The 25,054-nt window shown below is 41.7% G+C and overlaps 1 protein-coding gene across 2 annotated transcripts in view; it reads right to left on the reverse strand.

Moving 5' to 3' along the window:
• Positions 1 to 25,054, reverse strand: part of NEK1 (NIMA related kinase 1) — a 1,277,786-nt gene that overhangs the window by 1,072,660 nt on the left and 180,072 nt on the right. For both annotated transcript variants that reach the window (XM_085641815.1, XM_085641814.1), the window contains exons 5-6: positions 21,578 to 21,645; positions 21,342 to 21,428 (exon numbers count right to left, since the gene is read on the reverse strand). In XM_085641815.1, the coding sequence (XP_085497941.1) occupies positions 21,342 to 21,428; positions 21,578 to 21,645 (155 nt within the window). The remainder of the gene's footprint in view (positions 1 to 21,341; positions 21,429 to 21,577; positions 21,646 to 25,054) is intronic.

Here is a 25,054-nt window from a genome sequence, read left to right on the forward strand (position 1 = left end):
GAGGAGGAGATGGCGTTGACTTGTCTGGTCATCGAGAGGGAGGAGTCCAGGATGAAGCCCAGGTTGCGTGCGTGGTCTGTCGGCTTGGGGGCGGTGCCCAGGGCTGGGGGCCACCAGGAGTCGTTCCAGGCGGAGGGTGATGGTCCAAGGATGAGGACTTCCGTCTTGTCTGAGTTCAGTTTCAGGCAGCTGTTCTTCATCCACTCGGCGACGTCTTTCATCCCTTCGTGGAGGCTGGTTCTGGCGGTGTCGGGGTCTCTGGTGAGGGAGAGGATCAGCTGGGTGTCGTCGGCGTAGGAGATGATGTTGAGGTTGTGTTGGCATGCGATGGTTGCGAGTGGTCTCATGTAGACGTTGAAGAGGGTGGGGCTGAGTGATGATCCTTGCGGGACGCCGCAGATGACTTCGGTGGCCTCGGAGCGAAACGGGGGGAGGCGGACTCTTTGTGTTCTTCCAGCGAGGAACGAGGTGATCCACTTCAATGCCTTCTCTTGGACGCCGGTGTTGCTGAGGCGTTGGACTAGGGTGCGGTGGCAGACAGTGTCGAACGCGGCGGAGAGGTCCAGGAGGATGAGTGCCGCTGTTTCCCCGTTGTCGAGAAGGCCTCGGATGTCGTCGGTGGCTGCGATGAGGGCGGTCTCGGTGCTGTGATTGGCTCTGAAACCGGACTGCGAGGGGTCGAGGGATCCATTCGTCTCGAGGAAGGCGGCAAGCTGTCTGTTGGCGATCTTCTCGATGACTTTGGCAGGAAAAGGGAGGAGCGAGATGGGGCGGAAGTTTTTGAGGTCGGTGGGGTCCGCTGTTGGTTTCTTCAGTAGGGCGCTGAGCTTGGCATGCTTCCAGCTCTCCGGGAAGATGGCGGTGTCGAAGGAGGTGTTGATGACGTCTCGGAGTTGGGGTACGATGGTGGAGTCGGCCTTGTTGAAGACCTAGTGGGGGCAGGGGTCAGTCGGAGATCCAGAGTGGATGGTGTTCATCGTGCGGGCTGTGTCTTCGGTGGTCACTGCGGTCCAGGTGCGGAGGGTGGCGGTGGGGTGCGTTGGTTCGACGGTTGGGTGTGAGGATGGTGTGCCAAAGCTGTTGTGGATGTCGGCGATCTTGCGGTGGAAGAATGAGGCGAGGGAGTCGCAGAGATCTTGTGAAGGGGTGATGTCGTTGTTGCCGGTGCTGGGGTTGGAGAACTCCTTGACGATGGGCATCACTGTCATCAGACACTATCTCTGTGGGACATGGACATGACTCAGACCACACACAATCTCTGAGAGCTTTGAAAATGACTATTATCACACACTATCTTTGTGGGGACCTAGGCATCACTATCATCTCAGACTATCTCTAGTGACTTAAACATTATTATAATCACACACTATCTCTGTGGGGACTTGGCAACTATCACACACTATCTCATTGGGGCATGGACATCACTTCCATCACACACGATCTCTACAGAGTCTTGAGCATGACTCTAATCACAGACTATCTATATGGGCACTTGAACATGATTATATTCACATACCATCTCTGGGCATCACTATCATCGCACACTACCTCAAGTGACTTCAACATAATTATCATCACACTCTCTCTCTTTGGGGACCTAAACACGACTATTATCGCACACTATCTCACTGGGAGCCTGAGCATCACTATCATCACATTCCATTTCTGTGGGGACCCGAGTAGCGCTGTAATCACACACTATCTCTGGGGGGACCAGGACATTGCTCTAATCTCACATTATCTCTGTAGAACACAGAGATTTTCTTATGTTAAGCTTGGTTGCTATATGCCATAGCTTCCAGGGGTTGAGCTCAGGTTTAAAGTACTGAAACCTTTATTGGACCCAACATGGTTTGAGACATTATTACTTGTGGTGGACTAACATCCACCTCAAAGAATAATGCTCTTCTGACAATTATAATCCCACTTTATCACTGAAGGGACTCAAGGATGCCTACCATTACACAATATCTTTGTGAGGACCAGTGCATCACTTTAATCACACACTATCTCTAGTGAGTTCAACATGATTGTCATCACACTCTATCTTTGTGCGACATGGATATGACTATAATCACACAATATCTCTGTGGGGATTTGAGCATCACGATCATCACACACTATCTTTGTGGGGACCCGGCATCACTATCATCACACACTATCTCTGTGGGGACCCGGCATCACTATCATCAGATGCTATCTCTGTGGGACATATACATGACTCTCATTCACACAATCTCTTAGGACACTTGATCATGACTGTAACCTCACACTATCTCAGTGGGAACTTGAACATGATTATATTCACACATTATCTCTGTGGGGACTAAGGCATCACTATCATACATACCATCTCTAGAGATTTCTAAATGATTATCATTACACGCTATCTCTGGGGGTACTTTAATATAATTATAATCACATAGTATCTCTGTGGGGCCTTGGGTATTGATATCATCCCATACTATCTTTGAGGTGCCTTGGCATCACTATCATCACACACTATCTGTGTGGGACATGGAAATGACTGACAGAACACTTGATTTCTACAGAGACTTGATCATGGCTATAATCACTCACTATCTCTGTGGGAACCTAGGCATCACTGTCATCAAACAGTATCTCTAGTGACTGCAACATGATTATCATCACACACTATCTTTATGAACTTGAACATGAATGTACTAACACACAATTCTGTGGGGTCTTGGGAATTGCTATCATCAATCACAATCTCTTTGGGATCCAGGCATCACTATCATCAGACACTATATTTGTGGGACATGGATATGACTGACATCACACACGATCTCAACAGAGACTTGTTGCCCAAATACCCACACAAACAATAAACCCTAAAAGATTAATTACCACCCAAAAACCCATACCCATGCTAAACCCTAAAGGTACCCTTGCCACCCAAAACCTACACCCATCCTAAACCCTAAAAATTCAATGGCCAGCCAAAAACGTATGTCCACGCTAAACCCTAAAATATCCCTAACTATTCAAAAAGCAATACCCACCCTAAAAAAATCCTTGCCAACCACAAACCCATACAAACACTAAGCCCTAAAAGATTCATTACCACCCAAAAACCAATACCCACCCTAAACCCTAAAGGTTCCTTTGCCAACCAAAACCCATACCCACCCTAAAACCGAAGGCAAACCTCACAGCCCTAAAACTCTTAACCACACTAAACCCCAAAAATTCCTTATCACCAAAAAACCCATACCCAACCGAAACCATAAAATTTCCCTTGCCCCTCAAAACCCACACCCACTCTAAACCTTAAAAATTCTCTTGCCACCCAAAAACCCATACCCGCCGTAAACCCTAAATTCCCTTGGCACCCAAAAACCAAAAAAAGCTCCTTATCACCTAAAAACATTTACTCACCCTAAAAAATACCTAACCACCCCAAAACTAATACCCACCCTAAACCCTAGAATTTCCCTTGCCACCCAAAAACTCATACGCACCCTAAAACCTAAAAAAGCCCATATCACCTAAAGACCCATACCCAGCATAAAACCTAAAGAATCCATTACCATCCAAAAACCCATACCCACCCTAAACCTACAAAATTCACTTGTCACCCAAAAACCCATACCTACCCTAAAACCTAATAATTCCTGTACTGCCCAAAAACCCATACCCACACAAAACCCTAAAAAAAAAACATTATCGCCTAAAAACCTATACTCACCCTCAACCCTAAAGAATACCTTACCACCAAACCAGAGATATCCTCTTGCCGCCCAAAAACACTTACCTACCCTAAACCCTGAGACAAACCTCACAACCAAAAACCCATAACCACCTTAAACCCTAACAATTACTTATCACCAGGAAACCCATTCACACCCTAAAGCATAAAATTCCCCTTACCCCTCAAAAACCCACACCCACCCTAAACCTTAAAAATTCTCTCACCACCCAAAAACCAATACACGCCATAAACCCTACAAAATTCCTTGCCACCAAAAATCCCACACACATCCTAAACAATGAAAATACCTCTGCCACCCAAAAAACCCATACCTATCCTAAACCCTAAACAATCCCTTAACACTCAAAAACCTACACCCATCCTAAACACTAAAAATTCATTTGCCACCCAAAAACACATACCCACTTTAAACCCTAAAAATCCCTTTCCACTTAAAAACCCACACCAACCCAAAACCCTTGAAATTCTCTTACCACCCTAAAACCCATACAAATGCCAAACCCTAATAAAATCATTATCGCCCAAAAACCCATACCCAACCTAAACCATAACATTTCCCTTGCCCCACAAAAACACACACCCACCCAAAACCATAAAAGTTCCCTTGCCACCCAAAAACCCATACCCACTGTAAATCCTACAAAATCCCTTGCCACCAAAAATCCCACACCCATCTTTTTTTTTTTTTTTTTTTTTTAAAAACCTTTATTTGTGCATAGTAAAAGAACAAATACGGGCCTACAACCATCAGGCCGGCCACAATACGGTTGAGCACAGAGACAAACAGTACATCCCCTGTGCGTCAAGGTCAAGATTAGCAACGATTCAGGATTCATACACTGGAGGGATCCTTGACACCAGGGGAAGGAGAAGTGAAGGTTAATTTTAAGGTTTTCAAAAAAAAATTTTCATCGAGAAAAAAGTCAGTGAAGGATAGAAACAAGGAGATTCGAGTCCGCGAGATGGCTTCATACACTGGAGAGCAGCAGCATCATTAAAACAGCCATAGAAAATCTCATACAGTAAGGCGATGCAGTTAGATAACAGGATCATCACAGTAGTAAATACGCACCCCCTAAAAGCCGCCCACACTAAATCCGCCCCACACCCGGACCCCAAATCGAAACAAGTATAGCGCAAAGACATGAAAGAAAGAGGCCCATAGAACTAAAAAGAAACAGTAAATTACCCCCCCACCCTACACCAATGCGGAGGCTATGGCCTGCCCCCCCCCCAGCATAGTGCCTGTCGCCCAATGAACCCGAAATATAGACGAGAGAGAAAGTAGGAATAGAGTGAAGAAACTAAGAGAAGAAAGAAGAAAGGAGGCGGGGAGGAGCCCACGTATCCTCGGAGCGCCCGACACCACCGGCCAACCAAGCCTCCACACACTGAAACCCCACTACACCCATCTTAAATGATAAAAATTCCCTTGCCACCCATAAAAACCCATACCCACCCTAAACCCTGAAAAATCCATTACTACCCAAAAACCTACACCCATCCTAAACCCTAAAAATTCACTGTTGAATGTCAAACAACGGAATAATGTCCAGAAGTGCTGAGACAAACGCGGCAGCTACTCCCGGCGGCATGTAAATCAACAGGCCATTGAGAGAACACTGGCCTGAAATCGCTAGAGAGAATGAGGATGCTTCTGCCCCACTGATATGGACTTCAGACAGGCTGCAGTGTAGCTGATGCTTGTGTATAACATTCAGACCGCCCCCCCTCCCCAGATGTCTATCCAGTCTGGTTATTACATTGCCCCTAGGAACAGCATCTACAATGTCTAGGGCGGACTGCGCATGATGCTATGTTTCCACTAGGAAAAGGGCAGTCATCTGTCCCTCCACAATCAGGTCTGCAATTTCAAATCTGTGCTTTGGGAGGGAGCGACAATTTAATAGGAGAAATTGGCGTTTCTTAGGGTTGTCAGGGGAGTTTACCATTATCGGGCACAGCATAAAGAAGCATCTCTCGTAGGAATTTTGTCCCAGCTCCACCTGAACCGAATACAGACAGATGGTGTTGCGCTCGTGGTTTAGTGTGTGTTGCTCGTTTGCAGAATATTGCACCAGACCTGGCCTGCAATCGGCAGGGTTTCTGGCCCCTGGCGCCATCTCGGCAAGGACGGCCGCAGAAGGGCTTGCCTTTGGCGCGCCAGCGGCGCGGTCGCACCAGGCTTCTCTTTTTATAGCCTGCATGACTAGAGCGCTGCAGGCCAAGATGGCATCCCCGCTCCAGCCTACGGGAGCCCAGAGGACCGAAAATGACAGAGTGAGTCCGGAAAGAGAGCCACAAGCCTCAATCAAGGCGAGACCACCCCCCCCCCCCCCCCCCCCCGCCGCCTCCCGGTAAGCAGAATGCTCTTAGTTTGCACACCCTCCCCCCCCCCGGTAAGCAGAATGCTCTTAGTTTGCACACAATGTCAAATTAAATATTTAGAAAAGCATAGGAATTGGATGGACTAGATTTACTGTTCCAACTCCAATTTAACAACAGTAGCGAAAGTGTGAGACTTCAGAAAGGTTACATATATCATTCTAATTCAGTCATTGATTAAAATATTTAAATATCTAAAAACCGAAAATGATTACCCATAGTAAAAGTAGAAAATATTTATTGTATACATTTTAATAAAATGCACAATTTATTATAAATATGCAAAATAAACGTATAATGAAATGAAATATTTAAATAAACATACGTAGAATCTACTTCTCTCACTACTACTCAAAAAACCACAAACACCAAGAAGATAAATTAGAAAATAAATAAAAGAATAATAAAATTAAAATAAATGAAACATATAAATATAATATACACTTACTGATATATATTGTTAAATATTTCTTGCATAGTCTAAATAAAAATATTTCTTCATTTTAAATATTCAATGAAAAAATTCTGATTTATGAAATACATATTTAAATAACCAAAAATTAATAAAGAACTATTTTCGTTGAAATAATTTCTCACCCAATCCCCCTACAAACTGAAATGCTGCTAAATTAGCTATAACTAATTATACTATACAAAATATGAATTAAAAATTTGAAATTAAACCCAAATAAATGAAAGAACAATTAAACAATTAAAACATTACATATTAACCTCCCACCATATTTCCCCAAAAACCAAATATCCTGCTACTAAATTATAAACTACTTAACAGAGGTATTTGTAGATCGCACATTAACCCCTAGGCACTTAGGCACTAACAGATGTTTATTGTTACCCAACAGTACTCATTTTATCGACCTCAGATGGTTGAAAGCCTGAGTGGACCCACAGGGATTTGAACCTATGTCCATGAGATTGAACACAGGGCCCTGCAGTAGACACATTAGTCCACTGAGCCACCAAACCCTTCTAATTGCCTTTTAAATTTTTTCTAATATTATAAGTGTGTGTATATATATATATATTCACTTAAAAAACCATAGGTTTCACACATGTTATAGTTAGCTGGGCATTTCCCTCGTAAAAAACCAATGAAATTGCCCCGTTATAGTTAGTGCAGGCAACTATAACTCACGCGACCGCAATCCGCTGCTGATGACGTCAGATATTACATCACTGTATTTAGACACTTATTTACCCATGTCTTCTTCCATTCATCTTTAGCTATACATATATTATTATTTTTTTTTTTCAGAAAGACACATATGTCATCAGTGATGTAATATCTGACGTCATCAGCAGCGGATTGCGGTCGCGTGAGTTATAGTTGCCTGCACTAACTATAACGGGGCAATTTCATTGGTTTTTTACGAGGGAAATGCCCAGCTAACTATAACATGTGTGAAACCTATGGTTTTTTAAGTGAATTTGCAAGGTTTTTTAAATGCTAATTCCTAACTATAACGTGTGTGAAACCTATGGTTTTTTCAGTGAATTTGTACGGTTTTTTAAATGCTAAGTTATGTATTTATTAATAAATTTTTTTAAACAAAACTTTTTCACGGCGCGTGCACGGTGCGCTTCGCACACCGTGCGTGCAAGGTGGGCACTCGGTGCTCTTCGCGCACTGCGCGCCCACTTACGCAGTTCGTGCCGTGCACGCACGGAGCGCTTCGCCCCCAAGGGCCAAATACATTTTTTTTTTCCGAAAATCGCGGAGTGCGCGCACGCTGCGCGGACATCGCAGATTTTTTTCCGTTTGGGTGGTGCGCGCACTCGGCGATTTTTCGAAAAAAAAATACATTTTTTTTTGGCCCTTGGGGGTCCTTCTGGGACTCCCTGACCACGGCTAGGGGGTCAGGAACTGTCCACCCTGCCCCTTTTTCACGTTCTCCACATTTGTTTTTCACCCCCTCAGAGTGCGAGAGACAAAATGGCGGCCGACACTTCCTGGTTTCGACCGATTCGAATGTTTACTAAGATCTAACAACCAATCAGAATTGCGCTCGCGCACGGCAAGGTGCGCACACCCAGCGTGCACGCTGCGCGTGTACAGATATATATATTGATTTAAATGCTATTTTCTCTGGAAATACTGAACAGATTTACACCAAACCTGCAAAAGGCACTTCATGGACCTTATGGCTACCTCTCTGCCAAATTTCACGTAATTCTGTTCAGCCATTCGGGCTGTAGCTGCGACTAAAGTCCCCATGGAAAAATCCATGGGGAAAACGCGTTTTGGGACCCCCCCTTTTTCTCGGCCCCCGCTTAACGAATCACCCCGAGACTTTCAGGGTGGGAGCGGAGCGGAGCGCCCCATTAGTTTTGAAAATTTCGCGAGGATTCGTCAATCGGCGCCAAAGTTATTCAAAATAGAATTTTGAGATTTCCTATGGAAACTCGGTCCTAACTATAACTATCTACTGGCGACCGCCAGTAGATAATATATATATATATATATATATATATATATATATATATATATATATATATATATATATATATATATAAGTCCGAGTCGGATCCCCTTTCGACGTCGGCGCTCGTGTTCTAGCACGGTGCAGATCTATTCGGCAGGATCCAGCTGATATATGCACAAGGTTCTTAGTCTCTCGATTTGTCAGGCTAAGTAGTAAGGAACGGCACAATAGTAGAAACAACATTTGCCATGGAAGGAAGAGAAGCGAAACGCATAGCAGACATGCCTAATCTGTTTACAGCCTCATTTCAACCCCGGACAGAAAGGGGAGAGGTAACAACACCTAATACCAACAAAGATAAATTGAGGTATTGTGAACGACTTTCAAAAAAAGAAATAAACAAATGGTGGGAGTTGCTAACCCTACAGAAATATGTAGAAGTAAAGAGGATCCCAAGGGGTCTACGCTTGACACTGATGCAGAGCCACCAAGATATGAGTGGTGAACTCTTACAAGAATGGGGGGGAACATCTCCTAGAATCTTCAACAGGTCTGATAATCATCCTCATTAAACACATTGAGAAAACTCTGAAAGAGATAAGAAGAGAACTACAAAGTGTAGAAGAAGAAATAGAAAAGCTAACTCTCACAGAAGAACAACAAAAACTGAAATCAGACATCCTGAAAAACTTGGACAAACACGAGGAGAGAGTAAAATTAAGGAAACAAGTGAAATTCCAGAGGGATAAAGTAGACTTTGAGGAGGGGAGAATCTTCACTTTTGGCAAACAATATGACATGAGAAAAAAGAAATCACAACCAGAAGGAAACACCCAAGACACATCCAGTTTTGATTCTCTATCGAGTACGGATGTAAGTGAAGGAGAAATTAATACCCCCCCAAGCCACAGAAATGGGAAAAAATACCAACTTTTTAACGGAAATGCGCATGGCATTGGAACAACAAAATACAAACAAACAAAACAAAAGAGGCAGAGGAAGAGGCTGGAATCGGGGAAGAAGAGGAAAACCCGAAGAGGCCAGAGAGGACAGGGGAGAACCAAAAACCAACGTATGGTCGAGAGACAGAATGAGACAGCTACGGAAATAGAAAGAAAAGAGGAGAACACTAAAGAATTGAATATTATCAATCTATCATCACGAACCATGACTCCACTAGAAAATGAAGTCTTGAAAAAAGGCCTAAATTTTTGCCCCACTTCACACCTAAATATAGCAGAGACAAGAATAGAGCTATATAAATACACAAGGAAGCTGAAATTGGCAAAAATATATGCAGAGAATCGCAAAATAACTTTTCCAAAAAACAGAACCAACTCCTTGCAGAAGACATGGAAGGTTTAGAAACACTAATGACGATGGCAGCCACTTCAGCCTCTCAAGAAACAGAAGCCATACTAGAACTGCAAAACACATTACCGATGGAAGGGGCTAGTGAAAGTGGGTTCAAATTGAAATCAAAATTTAACCTGATCCTACCCCCAGGTAATAAAATAGATCAAGTCCATGAGGCAATAGTGGAAGAATTTTATAGAATAACACCGAATACAAGTAAGAGTAATTTGAACGCAAAACAAAAAGAGATATTGAAAGACATACAAGATGACAAAACGATTGAAATAAAACCGGTTGACAAAGGGGGCAACATTGTCATTCTCAATAAAACTGAATACATTGATGAAGTAAAACGACAGTTGTCAGACGTGGAATGTTATGTACTACTAAACAAAGACCCGACAATAGAACTACAAAGCAAATTAAATAAACTTCTCACGGATTGGCATCACAAGGTCCTGATTGACGAGGATGAATATAGATATCTGGACAAGAAACATCCAACACTCCCCACGTTCTATTGTCTTCCAAAAGTACACAAAAATAAAGAGAAACCGCCGGGAAGACCCATATTCTCTGCAAATAACTCCCTACTGGAACCAACATCCAATTACATCGATCATTTTTTGTCACCCCTAGTAAAAGATCTGTCATCCTACCTAAAAGATACAACAGATTTGCTCAATAAACTAGAAAAAGTACAATGGAAATCAGGCTACAAATTAATCACAATGGATGTGATATCATTATACACTAACATTGAACACTCTATCGGCACAGAAGCCTGTAAATACTACCTGGGAAAACGCAACATACAATACAGAGATCATAATGAGATGGTGAACGAAATGATCTCCTTGTGCTTAAACAACAACTTTTTCTTGTTTAATAAACAGATCTATAGACAGATAAGGGGATGCACAATGGGATTTTCATTCTCACCAAATTATAGGAATCTCACTATGGGGTGGTTCGAGCAAAATCTAGCTTGGAACACGGCAAACTATGAGTGGAAGAATAAAATCATACTATGGCTGAGATTCATAGATGATCTGATCATTTGGAACGGAACCGAAGAAGACTTTGCAAGATATTTTGACAAACTGAATAACTCCCCTACTAACCTAAAGTTCACATACAACATAAGTAGGGAAAGTGTAACATTCCTTGACACAGAAATATACATAGAAAACAACTCCTTACAAACCACCTTGCATAGAAAGAGCACTGCCACAAACGCCACACTACATGGGGAAAGCTTCCACGATGAAAACCTGAAATGGAGCATCCCGTATGGGGAGTTCCTAAGATTAAAACGCAACTGCTCAAACAATCAGGAATTCATCAGGAATAGTGAAGATGCAAGAAGCCGTTTCCTAGCCTGAAAATATCCAAAGAAGGTAGTCTCAAAGTGCCTGGACAGAGTACTAAGTCAAGACAGAAATACTATCCTATCTCAGAAGAGAGAGAAAAACAGTGATCAAAAAATTGATTACGACCTACAGTGCAGATATCTCATGTCATGAGTGATGTAATATGTGACGTCATCAGCAGTGCATTGCAGGCGCGCGAGTTATAGTTAGCTGAAGTAACTATAACGGGGGAATTTCAATGGTTTTGTACGAGTGAAAAGTCCAGCTAACTATAACGCCCCTGAAACCTATGGTTTTTTTCAGTGAATTTCTAAGGTTTTTTAAATGCCAATTCCTAACTATAACGTGCCTGAAACCTATGGTTTTTTCAGTGAATTTCAAAGGTTTTTTAAATGCTAATTTCGAACTATGCCTACAGAGATAGGACATGTGAAGAAAGAAGAAAAAACGCACAGAAAAAAAAACCGAAATGCAGAAAGAAGCAACAGAGGTCCTCAAAGACGAAGAAAAGTGCAGGAAGAAGGATAAAGTGCAGAAAGAACAAACAGAAGAGCAGAAAGAAGCATTGTTGCAAAATCATCCTGTACCCTCAACTTTTTCAGACGGATACTGGTGGTAACTGAGTCTGACTAACCTAGAGCCAGTGCTATGTTAAAAGACACTCAGAATACAGTGAAAACACCTACATACAATAGGGAACACTATGCGTTTGGGTCCCCTGTGATTAGCATGACCTCCTCAGTAAGCCCCTAGTATATAATAGGGCAGGGGATTAAAACTACCTCTTAAAACGCGCCACAGGGCGTGTTTGCACACGTCACCTCAGGCCCCGTCCCCTCCCTTCTCCAGTGTGTAAACGGGCCCTGTGGCCGTTCTAAGTTGAGAGATTAAGTCCCCTTGAATCCTAAGGGTCCCTAGAGTCAAACTAGCCCACTAGGTACCTCCAGTAAGCGCCACAGAGCTGTGTTGCATAGAGTTGTAAAAAGACGCGTGGCCTCAGAACACCTGTCTGCAACGCAGCTCACTGGCACATACTGGAGATACCTGTTGGGCTAGTTGGTCCTCAGGGACCCTCAGTATTGAAGGGGAATTAATTCCCCAACTTACAACTGTCCAGAGGGCGCGTTTGCAGAGTGCTCCAAGGAGGGGGCTGTGTGGCCCCCCTTCATTTTCTAATTTATTGGCCCTGGGGACCCCATCCCCCAGGGCCTGCACCCTATTTTTTTTGGTTGAAAAAAATTTATTTGGCCCTCCCAAAGCCTTAATCGGCCCCGGGGACCACAACCCCCGGGTTATGGCCTTTTTTTTTTTTTTAATTCTTTAGGAGGGGGGCTACGTTGCCCCCCTCCTCAGGCCACTTATCGCCCCGGGGACCCCATCCCCTGGGGCCGGCCTTTGTTTTTTATTATTTAAAAAAATATATATATTTATAGAAACAGCTAGGACATGCTGGACAAACCGTATGTACCTATCACCATGACGATTTGCGTGATATTCATTAAAAGGTGACTATGCATACAATGAATCTACGTGGAATGTATTTACATCGCTAGTGAAGCTCTGACGTGTCTGACGCCCTACCGTGCCTAATCCCGGCGCCCGTGCCGGTAGGTACTCTCCAAGTAGACACCCTTGTCGTTTATTTATACAAACATGGGTAGCTATTGACGGGCACAATTAATACACATGCACACCAAGCCATTCAAAAGGGATTCGACAGAAATTCGACCAGACTATGCAAGAAACCCCCCTCACGGTTAATAAAACGCATCCACCGCCGGATGTGTAATACTTTTTATTTTACTCTCTGGAAAGGAGACAAACCTCACTTGAGAGTCACTGAGTGCTCCTGGCTGAGCCCAATGCTGTGTTACACCCATCATCACATATGTTTTTGTGACATTTATCTTTAGGTCTATGTCTCGCATGAAGGTATGGTAAGAATCTAGTGCGCGCTGTAGAGCCAATGAGGTCCTTGCCAGAATTACGGCATCGTCCGCATAGAGCAATGCTGGTATGCGTCTGTTTGCCGAATTCATGTGCACTTGAGGGACATCCTGGCTTCCTTCCAATAGTGCCATCTCAAGACCGTTTGTGGATAATGTAAAGAGAAACGGGGCCAGGACGCACCCCTGTCTTACCCCTCTATTCACCTGGAATGACGAGGTACATTCACCTGTGGGGCCAAATCGGACACATGCTGTAGCATTACTATATAGGGCTTTCAAAAAGTTAATTAGGGGTGGGTCTAGCTCCATTTCTTTCAGTATATTCCATAGTTTCTTATGTGAAACACAGTCCCATTAATAAATTTGCATGTTATCAGCAAATAATCACTTTCCCACATTATGCCATCAATTAATGTTAAAAAATGAGTTGTATCTTTAAGATATGCCGGCAAGGCTGTAAGAAAAGGTCGTAGGCAAAAAATCAATAAATTTCGATGGCATAATTTGGGAAAGTGAATATTTGCTGATAACATTGGACGTGACAAGTCGATACACGTGTATTAGACATGATCTTGGCATCAAAGCCATACGACATTTCTTGAGAGCTAGATCTATCTCGCTACTGTTGCATACTGAAATGTTGATTGATATGGTGCATCATTGCTTAACTAATATTTTTTTCTTTTTTGATCAGAAAGTCTACAAACAGGAACAAGGTACAGCGATGGGCACCTGCTTCGCCCCCAGCTATGCAAATTTATTCATGGGCTGGTGGGAGGAGCAGGTGTCCGAAAGCTGGTTGGCTTTTGGGGAAAATGTTATTTTGTGGACACGTTTTATCGATAACATTTTTTTAATCCGGAAAGGGGATAGGGAATCAGCTGAAACCTTTGTGTCGTCTGCAGTTCACGTCCACTATCAGCAATAGCTCAAGTGTATTTCTGGACATTGAGCTTACTGTACAAGGGGAGGGATTAGTTACGAAATTACATCGAAAGGAGACAGCTGGGAATAGTCTCTTGCCAGCTACAAATGCACATCCCCATAACCTGATACAAAATTCTGTTTGGTGAATTAATCAGGGCGAAGAGGAATTGCAGTACTGAAACAAAAAACAATGTAGAAAAAGACATCATGATCAAAAGATTTTCTGAAAGAGGCTATAGTAAAAAGACTATTCAAGGGGCGGGAGCCAACATTAAGGCCTTGGAAAGACCTCAATTGTTGCATCCAAGACCACAGAGTGAAGGGGAAATGGATATGGTCAGATTTATTATAACCTTTTTTGATCAATCTTTTAAAGTTAGAAAGATACTCACTCATAATTGGCACATTCTCAAAACTGATAAGACTCTTACTAAATATGTTAATGAGAACCCTCAAATCACTTTTAGGAGAGCAAGATCTTTAAAAGATGAATTGTGCAAAAATGCCATTCACTCTTTGGATGAAGAGGGTATGAAAGCTGTGGCTACAGGTTTCAAATGCTGTAAACGATGCAAAGCATGTACTAACAGCAAGAATTGTGCTGAAATTAAAGTACCGAACAGTAAAATAATTTCCCCAATCAATGGGAACTATGGTTGTGATACTGATTACTGCATTTATTGCTTGATCTGCCCTTGTGGTAAATTGTATATTGGGATCTCCATCCATAGGGCCAGGAAAAGGATTTTAGAACATCAACGAGCAATCCGGAAAAACAATCGAGAAGCATAATCGAGATGACAAACTACTGTCCTTCGTAGTTTTAGACTCCATTAAATAACAGGATCGGGGTGGAGATAGAGAGCATTAATTGAGGATGAAAGAATCTAGATTTATTATAGATTTTGAGACCCTAGCTCTGATTGGATTAAATTCAAATTAAGAAATGGCGGTACATCTGTAACGAGGTGGCTTAGGTTGTTGCAGATGACAGGAATTGGATACTTCAGGATGGATATATTGAGATATGAATTTGCTTTTATGCAGTTGTTTTAGACCTTACATAGTAGTTAAGGTAAATGTTTTTCTCTTTTAATCATTGTAGGCAAGAAACACTGATTGAAAGGGCAATGGACCATGGTTACAAAGATGACATTTGAACAAACAAGGAGTACAATAACAGGCTGAGCCCACTTGGGCAAGACCATTTCTACAGCTTTTTTTGGCTGATGTGGCATGAAATTGTGACGCTTACTTATGCAGCGTAATAAATTAGTTTTTTCATAGGCAAGGATTGTGAATTCTTTACGTTACTCCAAAATTCCCTTTTTTACATATATATGTATATATATATGCATAATGTGAAGGAAAGAACAAAAAAATGATGAAATGTTTTAATTATAGAGAGACGTTTTTATTCATTAATATAGCAGGCAATGAATTTAGAAGTGCAGCTATATGTACAAAAATGTAACATATGGGAAAGGTTATATATTTGTATATGATCACATCAGTCATATGTGATGATATTTAACAATGTATTAATGATTAGTGAAAGTATATCAGTTCACCATGCAAAGATGGCGCTCATAGAACCTGTATGGAAGTAGGAATAGTGTACAATGGTCCTTCCTCAGTGTTGATTGCATTTTGTTTGTATGTAAACCGGCATGATGGTGGAAACCACCATACCGTGATCAAGCCGCAAGGCAAAACACGTTGGTGTACGAGTGAACCCCGTCAATAAATTTGTATTGAGCAGCCTTGGGTGTCCTGGATTATTCTTGGGAATCGAAGAATACTGGAGCAGATTATACGGGCAGCCAGGCCCGATCCAGGACCGCTGCGTTAGTGAGCTCCTGCACACTTCCGGACAGTTGGGTGAGAAAAATATATATATATATATATATATATATATATATATATATATATATATATATATATATTCAACCTGGGATTTGTGGATTCGGGAGTGCTTCTTAATCACCAGTGGTGCTTGTTTGAGGCAATGCCACATCACGCCTCCAACAATCCCAAAATTCCACTTCTCACATGAAGAATGGACCAGCACTCAAATCTCTGAAATTATCCGATTCATTACAAAGGCAGCATTCGTGAGGACATATATTTATACAGAAATTTATAGAGTGTGAGCCTAGAAAGAGCCCCAAGAGTAGGTATAAGGAATACTTTGAGAGAAAGAAGAGCCAGTTCTTAAATCGATTTCTCTATTGTAATAATCCTAAAGTGTCAGAACGAATCAGTATGGGAAGTTTATTGCAGTCAGAAATACAGTTTTATCTTCTTAATGGAGACTAGATTTGATAAGATGGGGGCAAGAAAAGAAAATGAGAACTCTGATACTTGGATTTTTAAGGAAGTGTAAACCTTCCTGGATGAACACAGTTTAAATCAGTTAATGCTGCATTTGAAGTGGGATTCTTAGATATGTGATTATTACAGTCTATCTCTAGTGGTGGCTTGAGTACCACTATTATAACATCATATCATCTCATGTGCATATATAAATTGCACATTCACACCTGAGGGTATCTTGTTGCTGAATACCATATGTTTTTTGTTATCCAAGTAAATAATACTTATTGTATAGACCTTGGAAGGAATAAAGGCTGAGTGGTAGCATCAGGATTCAAACATGTGAGAGAGTGGTCAAACACATATCCCTCAAATGGATTGCTTCATTTAATAAGCCACCAGACTAATACAATCTGTATGGGTTCTTCAACATACCTATCATTATACACTTCACTGTGGACACTTGAATATGACTGCAATCACACATTATCACTGGGGGGACTTAAACATCACTATAATCGCACAATATCTCTGTGAGGACTTGTAAATGACTATAATCACACACTATAACTGTGTGCTATCCCTGTGCATCCTATTAATCACACACTATCTCTGTGGGTACCTGGGCATGTCTATAATCACACACTATCTCTGTGAGGACCTGGGCATGTCTTTAATCACACACATTCTCTTTGGAAACCATAGTAATACTATAGTCAAACACCATCTCTGTGGGGACCTCGACAGCTCTATAATCACACACTATCTCTGTGGGGACCTGGGCATGTTTATAATAACACTCTATCTCCGTGGGGACCTGGGCATTTCTATAATCACACACTATCTCTGTGGGGACCTCAACATCTCTATAATCACACACTATCTCTGTGGGGACCTGGGAATGTCTATAATCACACACTATCTCTGTGGGGACCTCAACATCTCTATAATCACACACTATCTCTGTGGGGACCTGAGCATGTCCATAATCACACACTGTCTGTGGAGACCTGGGCATGTTATAGTCACACACCATCTCTGTGGGGACTTGAGCATTTCTTTGGCTTGAGCATCATCAGCTTCGCATTTCCTGTATGGGGCTTTGTGAATACTGATAAGTAGAAAAGTTAGATTTTTTGTCTAAGTTTACCATTGTGAATTGGGCCCTATTTTAATGAGGACTTAAACACAATCATCTTCATGCACTATATCTGTGTGGACTTAAACATCGCTATAATAACACACTATCTTTGTGAGGGCTTGAAAAAAACTATAATAAAACACTATCTTTGTGGGAACTTGAACATTACTATAAAAACATATCAGCTCTGTGGGGACTTGAGCATTCCTGTAATTAAACGCAAGCTCTGTTTAGACTTGAAGCACCAGGGGGTGCCATAAGGCACAGGGTTAAGACTGATGTGCATATAGCTGGGTCTGAACTGGGGTGGCAAGGTGAGCTAAAGAACGATGATGGATTCAACCCAGAACTGTGACTAGGGGTGAGTGACTAAAACATTTCAGCACTCTGTCCATAATCTCCTTGTGTTTGCTTTGTTCGCCCTAAGTTGGCAGGGTATGCCCAGATGTGGGTCCTTTGCTCACTTTGTCACTGGATTCAAGCTAGCATGGCTGATGAGGGGGTGTTACCCAAAACCAGTCCCATGATGCTTGTTTCCAGTTTAGGGAAGACCTAGCTTGGCAGTTGGGGCTGGACTATTCCCATGAGGCACAGGGTCAAGACTGATTTGCTTATAGCTGGGTCTTAACTGGGATGGTGAAGTGAGCTAGAGAACGAAGATGGATTCAACCCTGATCTGTGACTGGGGGTGAGTGACTGAAAAGTTTCAGCACTCCATTCATCATCTCCTTGTGTTTGCTTCGACTTGAACATCATCAGCTTCACATTCTCTGTATGGGGCTTTGTGAATATTGAAAAGTAGTAAAGTTAGAATTTTTGTCTGAGTTTACCTTTGTGAATTGGGCCCAATTTTAATGAGGACTTAAACAGAATCGCCTTCATGCACTATCTCTGTGGGGACTCAAACATCGCTATAATAACACACCATCTTTGTGGGGACTTGAACAACACTGTAATAACACACTATCTCTGTGGGGACTTGAACATCACTATAATAACACACCATCTCTGTGGGGACTTGAACATCTCTATGATAACACACTATCTCTGTGGGGACTTAAACATCGCTATAAGACCATACCATCTCTGTGGGGACTTGGGCATTCCTATAATTACACACAACCTCTGTGTGGACTTTAACATCATTAGCTTCACTCTCTTTATAATGGGATTTATGCTTTGAATGTGCACACTATTTCTATGGAGACTTAAACACAATGATCTTCATCCACTATCTCTGTCGGGACTTAAACATCTATTTTGGCAAAAATGTAGGCAGCTAATCAAGCTCTGGCTTCCACCTGACCATATTCCTTGGTTCCATATGTTAATTTCTTGATGTGTTAGTTCCCTTATCTCCTAAGATTTTAGGCACTAATAAATAGGTTAAATACCGTTTTAAGTCTCTTTCTTTAAGCATGATATGATATTTTCTGGCACATTAACATAATCTGCCATTAATGTATACCCCTAGTATATATGCAGCAATCCATATATGAATAGATTATAATGTTGTTTGTGTATATTGTTGATAAAATAAACATTTAGCCATGTGCCTTCGACTGTATTCAATCACAAATAGTGTTAGGGAGTAGGTCCCCACAAGGATGGTACCACATGTTCAAGTCCCCACAAGGATGGTGTTGTGCGCACGATTAAATAACAATATATTTGCAAATTTGAAGCAGGATCCTGCATCCTGAATTTTTTCTTAACATTTTTCTCTAATTAGTGTGTTGTAAAAACATTGGGAAAGGTTAGTCCCCACAAGGCAGGTATTCACACATAGTCCCCACAAGGATGGTAACGTGTGTGTGTGTGTGTGTGTGTGTGTGTGTGTGTGTGTGTGTGTGTGTGTGTGTGTGTGTGTGTGTGTGTGTGTGTGTGTGTGTGTGTGTGTGTGTGTGTGTGTGTGTGTGTGTGTGTGTGTGTGTGTGTGTGTGTGTGTGTGTGTGTGTGTGTATGTATATATATATATTATATATATATTCACTGAAAAAAACATAGGTTTCAGGGGCGTTATAGTTAGCTGGACTTTTCACTCGTACAAAACCATTGAAATTCCCCCGTTATAGTTAGTTAAGCTAACTATAACTCGCGCGCCCGCAATGCACTGCTGATGACGTCACATATTACATCACTCATGACATGGTCAGTGACATCACTCATGACATCACTGATGACATCTCAAATGACATCACTGATGACATCATCCAGTGAATGTGTGTTTTTCTGAAAATTACATATGTTTTATATATGTATATCTCAAGGTCGATGGAAGAATAAATGGGTATTTAAGTGTCTAAATGGATGATTTGTTTTTGAAAAATTGATTGTTTAACTGACTGATTAAGTGTATCTTAGTGAATACATGGCTTAGTGAGTAATGTTTAAATATGTAAATATCTGTATCAGTCTCTCACTTTGTGTATAAGTGGCTGCATGGGTTGGTGAGTAGCTACATGAGTGTCTATATAGGTTATTAGTTGGTTTTTTGAATATCAGTATGAGTGCCTGAGCGTCTGTATGGTTCGGTGGGGGGTATTACGTAGTGCATAGGTGCATGAATGAGTGACTCACTGTTTGTATGTGTTGAAGACAGCATGTGTGCAGGACTGTATGGGTGTTGTTTTGCGAGGGAAAGAACAGCATGGCCATGATCCCGTGTGGACACAGCAACCCATTGTGATAAAATAAACATGATTAGGAGAATTATGGCAGGTCCCACGCAAGGATTACTAAGTGGAGACTTCTAGTCCCAGACTGCACTAGGCGGACACGCCCATTGGGCGGAAGTTTAACAGCATTGAAAATACTCACCTGTGACGCTGTCTCTCCATCTGAGCCATTTCCTGTGAACAAGGGCAAAAAGATGCCCGAAATGATAACACGACTTTGGGTGCATATATATATATATATATATATATATATATATATATATATATCCAGACGAAAGCTGCACCAACAATTGAGGCACCACACATGTGCGTCTTCAACCTTTTTATTTCGGCAAGTTGCAGGGAAATCAGGCTCAGCATCACAGCGTAAGTTACCAAACATGTTTCGGGCTTCCTTCGCCCTTGCTCACTGGTATTCCTCGGGAGGCACAGCACAAAAGTTTCCCGCCGCATTTGCAGCATTTGATAGTGTAGTCCCGCCCTGTGGGCGTGCCTCGCAACGGCATGCTGGTCTCGGTAGTTTTGGGCTGATTCTCATCACTCGTGGATATCGCTGTGTCTCCCAAACGTTTCTTCTAGTCCCAGACTGCACTAGGCAGACACGCCCATTGGGCGGAAGTTTAACAGCATTGAAAATACTCACCTGTGACGCTGTCTCTCCATCTGAGCCATTTCCTGTGAACAAGGGCAAAAAGATGCCCGAAACCGGTTGGGGGAGATCAATGGCAAAACCTGCTAGTGTCTGTGGAGTCATTGTGCGATGCTGCTTGGCAAAATAAAGATGATAACACGACTTTGGGTGCATATATATATATATATATATATATATATATATATACACACACATACATACACACACACATACATACATACATACACACACACACACACATATATACACACACACAAACATCTCACATACCATGATGCAATAAGAACGTAGTGGATGTTTCAGCTGAAGTATTGCACATAGGATATATATTACAGATCACACAACCCTTACGAAAGAGCTAAGATCCTTTTCTTTGCAACATACCTCTTATTATTATATGGTCTGTTTTCACAGATTTCAGGTGACAAATAGTACGGTGTGCCAATGCAAGTACGGGCCAGTTCAACAGTGCTAGAAGAAAGGGGAATGAAAGAGGGAAAAAAGATTATGCACCCTGATCAGAAACACTATTAATTATGAGTGCGTAGAGAATCACAATGAATGGTTTACAACAAAACCCCTTATAACATTAATATTGAGTACAGCTGGTACTGAGTTACCTGTTAAGGACTCTAGCAATTCCAAAGTCTCCCAACTGGACTGTTCCATCTTTGGTTAAAAATATGTTCTAAATGTAAACAAACAAGCAAATATTAAATGTAATCTTTGAAAGACTTGAACTCTAACAGAACTGGATACGATACATAAGTTCAGTATTTAATATATTTGGAGAATAGCCAGCACCAGATGAAGCAAAATGCTAGATGGCCTCCTCTACCAATCAACAAATATACACCATTTACTAGTGTAAATAAGAACAAATTCTAGGAACCTGACCAGGATAGAGAGGAGGTGGAGGAGAATATATTCCCAGGACTATGGAATTAAAAGAGAGTGGCATGCAGAGGGTTGTGCAGGAAGGGGCATTAAGTTGGGAAAAGGAGAGTTAGCAGAGGAAACATGATTTGTTTCTATACGATCTGTTACTGTAAAATATATTACAAATATAATGAGCTACGATTCAGGCATTACACTCAAGTCCTACAAATAAATCACAGCACAATAAAACACTATAGTTAAGAAGTCCTGCAGCTTGTCGAGAGCAGTAGACCTCTCTATTACAAGAACAACATGACAGCATTAAAAGCTAGTTTTGTAGTTGTAATAACTACAAAGAGGGTAGGGAGCACTTTAAATCCTGCAAAATGTGTAACCGGTCGTCTGGATTTCCTTACCTGTGCACAGCAGAATATAGAACAGGGATGCATGCACACTAAGCCCTTCTATATAAGCTATGCCATTAATTTGCGATCCAAGGGTATTATATTTATTATGAAAGCCTTTGTTTAATAATGATAAACATGGAATATGGGTGCATTGCTGTGCTAGTAGCAGTGTAGTTGGTTGTAAAAGGTCCGCAGTAAGAATAATGTAAAACAAAAGCCACCACTGGCTGGGCATCATTTAGAAAGGTAATAGTGGTTTCATGGGCTACAGGCGTGGCAATTCACCTAATCCTTTTTGAAAGTTGCAAAGAATTGGTAGTACTTTAATCTTTCAACTCTCGTGTCACTTTCAGACTGGTCTTAATTATTTATTTATTTTACTACAGAGAGGTTTTAGGCATTTTTCGTGGGTGTGAACCTGCCTTGGCAGAGTTGATGGACTAAATCCTTGAGACACAATCCACAGTCAAGTCATTGCCCTACTGCTATTAAATGTCTCCACAACCTTAGATACAGTGGGCTATGGAATCTTGTGGGACTGCTTCTTGAAAGTTGTTGGTGTCTCTCCTGCATCGTTTGACTGGATCTGTAGTGGACAGGAATTTTCAGTATCCCACCGCTACCACCAACAATTCCGGCTAAGTTTGATAGTACTCTCCATTACTGTCCATCTTATTTACACTAATACAGATGATCATTTCAAGTGATTTTTATTAGTATAACTGGATGTAAAGTTTAACAAAGTACCCTGGTGGCATGCCTATGCCAGGCAGAAAAGTGGAAGACGACAAACTAGCTGCAGCTACACCCCAATAAAACAGAGGTCAGTTTTTTTGTCTAAAAAAGAGCTCAGAAACGACAAGAATGTCCTTTCCCCTCCCAACCATTTTCTTACATTTTAGCGGTAATATTTAATGGTGTCCCGAGCAGGATTACATACTGCCCATTTGTTAGGTTTTTTTCCCCAACCTCATAACAGTCAAATATTTTTGCCAATATTCTCCTATAGGATATGATCTGTGGTAGAGTTAATTTTTGCAAATGCCTGCGTTTTTTGCAAGTGTGTGTATATATTTAAAATATTAACTGGAAAAAACTGGTAAAATTGATTTTTTTGGTGTGCTTATAACTTCGGAACCATTTGACGAAATATCCCAAAATAAAAACTCATCCACATCAGCTCCTTCCTGGAAAGTTTCAAGGTAATCAGTCCGGCAGGGGCCGAGAAAAAGGGGGAAGGGTCAAAATGCATTTTCCCCATGCAATTTTCCATAGGTAAAGTACTCACAAAACAGCTATAAGAAATTACACCAAATTTGGCAGAAAACTAGATCTTGGTCCAGAAAGAGTGCTTTTTGCTATTTGATGTAAATCCGGTCAGTAGTTTTAGAGAAATGAAAGTTCAAAATGAATGTACATTGTACATCGCAGAGGATCCACAGAGCCAATAGATCTTTAGATAGGATCTGATTGGCTACCACCACATCAACAAAGATGTGATGGCAGCCATTTGAGCACTGGGGGATTCAGCACTCTGTCCTAAATAGAAAAGAAAAAAAAAACATATAGGAGGACCGGGTCGGGATACCCTCCCCTCCTAGGTCTGGTGGGAGGGAGAAAGGTGCTGGGGGCAGGAGTCATAGAGAGAAACTGTGGCGCTGAGAAGAAGAAAAAAACGAAGCCTCCCACCCATCTTCAAAATGAACGCCCCCGTGACACGATGAGCCGGAGCCCGTGGAGTTAGCTTTTATATTTATTATTTTTATGTGGAGGGGGTGTGAGCCCCCTCCCTCCCAGGTCAATTTCAGGCCCAGGGGACCCCATTACTTGGGGCCACATTCCATTAAAATTAGGAGGTATGTTGCCCGTATAACAGAGCCTTAATAAGGCCCCAGGGACCCCATCCCCAGAGGCCACATTTATGAAAAGGAGATAGGGGGTGGACCCCCTCCCCTAGCCTCACTGCGGCCCGAGAAACCCTATTCCCATGGGCCTGATATAGCTTCATCACTTTGTAGCATGCACTGCTAATTAACTCACATTTTAAGTCACTCATAACATGTATGACACCAATAACATCAATACAATATCTAAAATGGCATCATTGATAACACTGTGCATGGCGGGGGCAAGAGTTATAGTTACTTGAGATAACTATACCAAGAGAGAAAGATGTGTGAGTGTGTATATATATATATATATATATATATATATATATATATATATATATACACTAAAAAAAACATAGGTTTCACACATGTTATAGTTAGATGGACATTTCACTCGTAAAAAACCAATGAAATTCCCCCGTTATAGTTAGTTCAGATAACTATAACTCGCGCGCCCGCAATCCACTGCTCATGACGTCACATATTACATCACTCATGACATGGTCAGTGGCATCACTCATGACATCACTGATGACATCATTCTTTTGATAGAGTGGCGGTCGCGCGAGCTATAGTTATCTGAACTAACTATAACGTGGGAATTTCATTGGTTTTTTACGAGTGAAATGTTCACCTAACTATAACATGTGTGAAACCTATGGTTTTTTAAGTGAATTTGCAAGGATTTTTAAATGCTAATTCCTAACTATAACGTGTGTGAAACCTAGTTTTTTTTTTTTTTATGGTTTTTCTCCTGCGATTTTTTTTAAAAAAATTTTTTAAAAAAAATTCTGCCTTCGTGGTCCTTCAGGGACCCCCTGACAAAGGCTAGGGGGTCAGGAACTCTCTACCCTGCCCCCTTCTCATGTTCGCCACCTTCCTTTTTCACTCTCGCACTCAAAACTAACAAAATGGCGGCCGA

Source organism: Triturus cristatus, chromosome 2_2 (assembly GCF_964204655.1).
Source record: "Triturus cristatus chromosome 2_2, aTriCri1.1, whole genome shotgun sequence".
In the NCBI taxonomy this organism is placed as follows: Eukaryota; Metazoa; Chordata; class Amphibia; order Caudata; family Salamandridae; genus Triturus; species Triturus cristatus.